At 49.4% G+C, this 4624-nt stretch overlaps 1 protein-coding gene across 1 annotated transcript in view; it reads right to left on the minus strand.

Annotated features, from left to right (window-relative positions):
• Window positions 1–373: 373 nt before the first annotated feature.
• Window positions 374–4624, minus strand: part of TREMEDRAFT_61155 (uncharacterized protein) — a gene marked incomplete at both ends in the record, with an annotated part of 9143 nt that continues 4892 nt past the window's right edge. Inside the window, 6 exons of the mRNA XM_007003468.1 lie at window positions 374–712; window positions 765–866; window positions 917–1695; window positions 1807–2225; window positions 2374–2417; window positions 2439–4505. Of these exons, the coding sequence (XP_007003530.1) occupies window positions 374–712; window positions 765–866; window positions 917–1695; window positions 1807–2225; window positions 2374–2417; window positions 2439–4505 (3750 nt within the window). The remainder of the gene's footprint in view (window positions 713–764; window positions 867–916; window positions 1696–1806; window positions 2226–2373; window positions 2418–2438; window positions 4506–4624) is intronic.

Here is a 4624-nt window from a genome sequence, read left to right on the forward strand (position 1 = left end):
TCTCTCTTCAGATGTAAGCGATCCACTGTCATCAGTCAACCACAATGCTTCTCTGCGCCTCAGTCCCGGACACGTGCAAAATCCTTTGGAAAATGAGGGAAACGCTTCCTTGGCTCATACGACACCTCAATCAGATATTCATCGGCTTGCCAATCCACACGAAATTCAGCCACCGACCGATGAACATGCGGCCAATGCGGCTGAACATACAGCGGTCCCACCACCTCAGATCATTCCTGGATCCTTCTAATTGTGTCTGATTGTGTGACAAGCCGTATTTCTGTAGTATACAATTGAGACATGCATTCCGGTATCAGATTATCACATGAGCTGATAGGCATTATCAAGGATCTATTGTCTCAGCCCCCCTTTCTCACTGCCTTGCTTTAATCGACAACCATTGCCTGTGCTTGAACGTTTTTCGTTTTTCGACCCATGACCACAACTCGGTTGTTGCCTGTCCATCTCTGAGCCAATGATCCAGTCCACTCATTGAGTCCCGGGCTACTCTCGCCACTTCACGTAAGAACATAAGCATCAGCGAGTCTCGTAGGAGAACGGCAGCTTCACGAGAATATGTATCGGTCTTCAGCCCTAGATGAAAAGCGGTTGGTTTGACACCTTGGAGCAACAGAATAACAGCCGCTGCCGCCAATGGACCACAGTTGGCAGCATCGGCTTGTTTGACCCATCCGAGTCCGTTGCGCAGTCTCTAAGAGATGTCAGTCAATGTCATAATTATGTTCCAAAAAAATGACACTCACCTCTGTATTCGGCGCAAAGATCCATCCTTTATTGTCTTCTTCCGTGACCATGTCCATTTCCAACTCCCACTCCAATCGGTCTACCAAAAGAGACGTCCACTTCTGTTTGTGTCAGTTGCCAGCGCACAGTAAGAGAGGAAAAAGCAACTCACTTCCTTCAAAATAGGATTATCATATACTCCACCAGCACCATCGAACGGGATCACTAGCTTGGCCGGGCCAAATATGGCAAGAGCAACAAAATGTGTGTTGGCTTCCACATTCTCTACTCCTACTGTCACCCGTGAACGCCAATCAGCATTTTTGCCAAGAGATGACCACGGACGAGGTTTTGTAGGGAAATAGATATTAAGGGATTGATCACTGCTGCCTTGAGAGGACCATCGGAGCAAGCCTTCGACATATCGACATTGCCGATTCCAAGCAACCTCCTCTGATTCTGCTGCTGTTGCACACATAGCAGAGATGATATTTGTATTCCACCACGCCGTTCGGCTTTGAAGCTTTTCAAAGTCCTGCAGTGCAAATAATACGCTATGATTGGGTCCTTCTATATGTAGACCCCAAAGTCCCGGACGACCGGGTTTTTCTTTGATTCTGCGTGTCAAGTTCTCAAAAAACGTATCTGTGAACTCGAGAGGAGGGTGCTCGAATTGGTCGGGCTCGGCCATGATGATCAGGTTGCTTACAGGCGACGTGTCCCTATGTCGAGCCCCATTCAAGGCGATAGAGGAGTACCTTGCCAATGCCGCGTCAACGATACCATCAAGATCTGGAGTATTTAAATTTCCACGGGTGCTGATTGACAAGGGTGGAACAAGTGAACGCTGAAGTTCGTCGATGGGCCTTGATACCGGTGTCATATAGTCTAGTCCAAGAGGTGTCATTGCGAGAGCAGGAAGAACATTGACAGGAATGATCCGGCTCTGCCCTGAATTGTAGCCAACAGAAGATTGACTGGCGTGATACCTTGAGTCTGACGTTTTGTCAGGGGGTACAATAGTGTCAGCTGGCAATGGAGAAGGGATCATTTCTTGCGCACGTTCTTTCAATTCACGAGAGAAATCAGGTTGTTGTGGAGGCTGTAGTTGAGGAAGGAAGGTGATACCGATTGGGGCGGAGGAACGGACGGGTTGACTACCGGAACTTGACATTTGGTTGTTTTTCAAGGCGTCAGCCGACCCGGTCGGCGGGGTAAGTGTCGTGGTAGTTTGCGTGTGGATTGTATCATTTGATAAACTATTTATGGCGATTGGAGAGGATAGGACCGTTGAATTCTTGGTCTCCAAGGGAACAGACATTGGCTTTGAGGATGGGTCGTCATGTCTCAGTGTCACGGGTGCATTGCTGGTATTCACATCCGGAGGATTGGTGATACCGATGATGGGTGGTATTGCAAGACGCACGGGTTTGGGGTAAGTTGGATGCGAAGGAGGTCCGATCGGGCCCGCCTGAGATTGACTGGCACGTCATTATCTGTGGTTGTCATAGAATGTGAACGAATCTCAATGCCGGCAGTTTGCAATGACCGTTCCGATGGGATTTAGGGCTGGGTGAGGTTGAGACTGGTGAGGAGGCAACGAAATGGCTGATTTCCAGTGGAACTGACCGATTTGTCGAGATTGGACGATACATTTGCGGAACCAATGCCGACTGTTCTGGAGCAACACTGACCTGATGAAGTCCCTGCTCCGCAAGTTCGGGGCCCGATTGAGGGATACTGGCTTTGGGATGAAAGGGATGACTGGTGGAAGCCAGCAAAGACTCAGCCGGAGCCACGTTGGAGGTTTCGACCAGCCCAGCTTGATTAATGAGGTCCATGTTGAGGAATTCATATATATCCTCGACCTTTGCGGGCCACCCACTCTCCCCACGAGACTCCACTTCACCGACTGTTGACAGAAGATCGTGATCTTGTGGGAGTTGGGGTCCAGAAGGAATGGACTGTATGGGTGCATTGTCAATTGCGATGCCTGGTGCCTGCCCGGAGGTGATTTGAGGAACCAAAAGAGGACCATGTGAATGTATTTGCCTCTCTTGAGTACTGCCGCTAACACCAAGTGGAGAATCAATCGTCACGCCAGTGACCTGTACAGCGTTAGGTGAGCCGGTGACGACCACATTTGTGTTGTCAGGTTTGATGGGCGTGGTGGAAGAAAAGTCAAACTCTGCTTGTGATTGGATTGATGTTGATGTGCCATGTGTCTGCTGTTGAGACTGCAATGAACTTGCCACTGGTTCTCGAATTGATGTGGCTGACGGTGTGACCTGATCAGGACGGTATAAGGGTAGAGGTAAAGCCGTAGGATCAGCAGATGGGAGGCTGGGTGATGGATTTGAGAGGGATGTAGCTTCTGAATGGTGAATACGGATTGTAGGAAGGGAACGACTTCCATCTCGCTGGTAGAAGATCATTACTGGATATCGCCCGTCTCTGAAAGCTTCAGTCTCATATGAAGAACTAACACGAGATACTTTGTCATCGTCCATCAGCCACCATAGATCATTGTGTTTTGATAGGGTGACAAAATGTCCATTCTCCGTGTCTTGACCATGGCGGCAGATGATTCCACACAAGTTGAAAAGGTGAGATGGATAAAAAGGATTGTGAGGGAGTACATGAAGGCGATGTTCCGAGGGTATATTGAACCGCATAGGGGATGGATGATGATTGACACCAGGAGTGGGGAGCACACTCCAAACGACATTATATCGTAACATGTCCGAGTGACTGTCAATGTATGAACGTTGGTGACCTTCGAAAGACTGTTTGGACTTGGCCCATGCACATGCAGGATTGTTGCAAACGCACCGGCGGGTTCCTCCCACATTGTATGACATGTATGCCATACTGGAGAAATCGGGTATCGAAGGAGGAGCTGATGTAGGCAGAGTCAATTCCGGAAGGGGATGGATGTAGAAAGATCCATGAGTTACACTATCCACCACCAAATCTTCCTCGCAATTGGGGCATTTTACTCGAACTTCCACCTTGACAGTTGATAATGTTTCGAAAGCATCAGAATTGAAGCGATCGTCCAGATATCTGTTGAGATTGAGCAGGACCTCATCGGGATCTTGCATTGTATCCGCTGAGTCTACGATCGAACACCCTAAAGTTTCAGTGAGAGGCCATTGCGGATAGAGAGGACTCACTGGCCAACACCTGGCGCAATTTGGGAAACGACCTAGCCTTCTCCCCCTGGAGAGATGTCGCAAGTCTAGAATCGCTACCACTAAAGGATCTGACTTGCTTGAGAGGTCCTCGGCAATCGATTGATCCAAACGTGACACCCACCAGTCAACCCGCAGCAAGATCTGGAACAGTGCAATTGCATAGCAGTCATACTGGGTGTTCATGATGCCCAAAGGTGACATAGGTTGAGGTTTATGTCCCTTCTTTCTTCCCTTTTCCGTCCTTTCGTCTTGAATCTTGGCACGCCTGACACGTTTGCGGACACTCTTGGCCTTGCTTGCCTTGGACCTAGCAGGATCCAGAACCTGAGTAGCACCGGGCCGCCCTGGCATTGACTGGCTCCATTCCAATGGTCCATCTTCTGCGGGTTCGATGTTTGATGTGTTCTGTGGTCGATCGGTGTCAGGAGTGTGAAATCGGCGACCGATTGGGGAAAGAACCCAGTCTCCACCATCGTCTCCAGTACTCAAAGCAGGGGTATCAGGGTTCAGATGCAAATCAGGAGTCGAAGAGGACTTTGCAGGAGGGAACTGGGATCCGTTGACCTTGTGGTTAGAGGACTGGTCAAGGGATGATTGAGAAGGCAAAGGATATGAAGCGATTGGTGCAGATGGAGGTTTGGCCGGAACGTATTCGGGATGAGATCAACCTGTGCCAGATTGGC

The sequence above is a fragment of the Tremella mesenterica genome (genome assembly GCF_000271645.1).
Source record: "Tremella mesenterica DSM 1558 unplaced genomic scaffold TREMEscaffold_3, whole genome shotgun sequence".
Classification (NCBI taxonomy): Eukaryota; Fungi; Basidiomycota; class Tremellomycetes; order Tremellales; family Tremellaceae; genus Tremella; species Tremella mesenterica.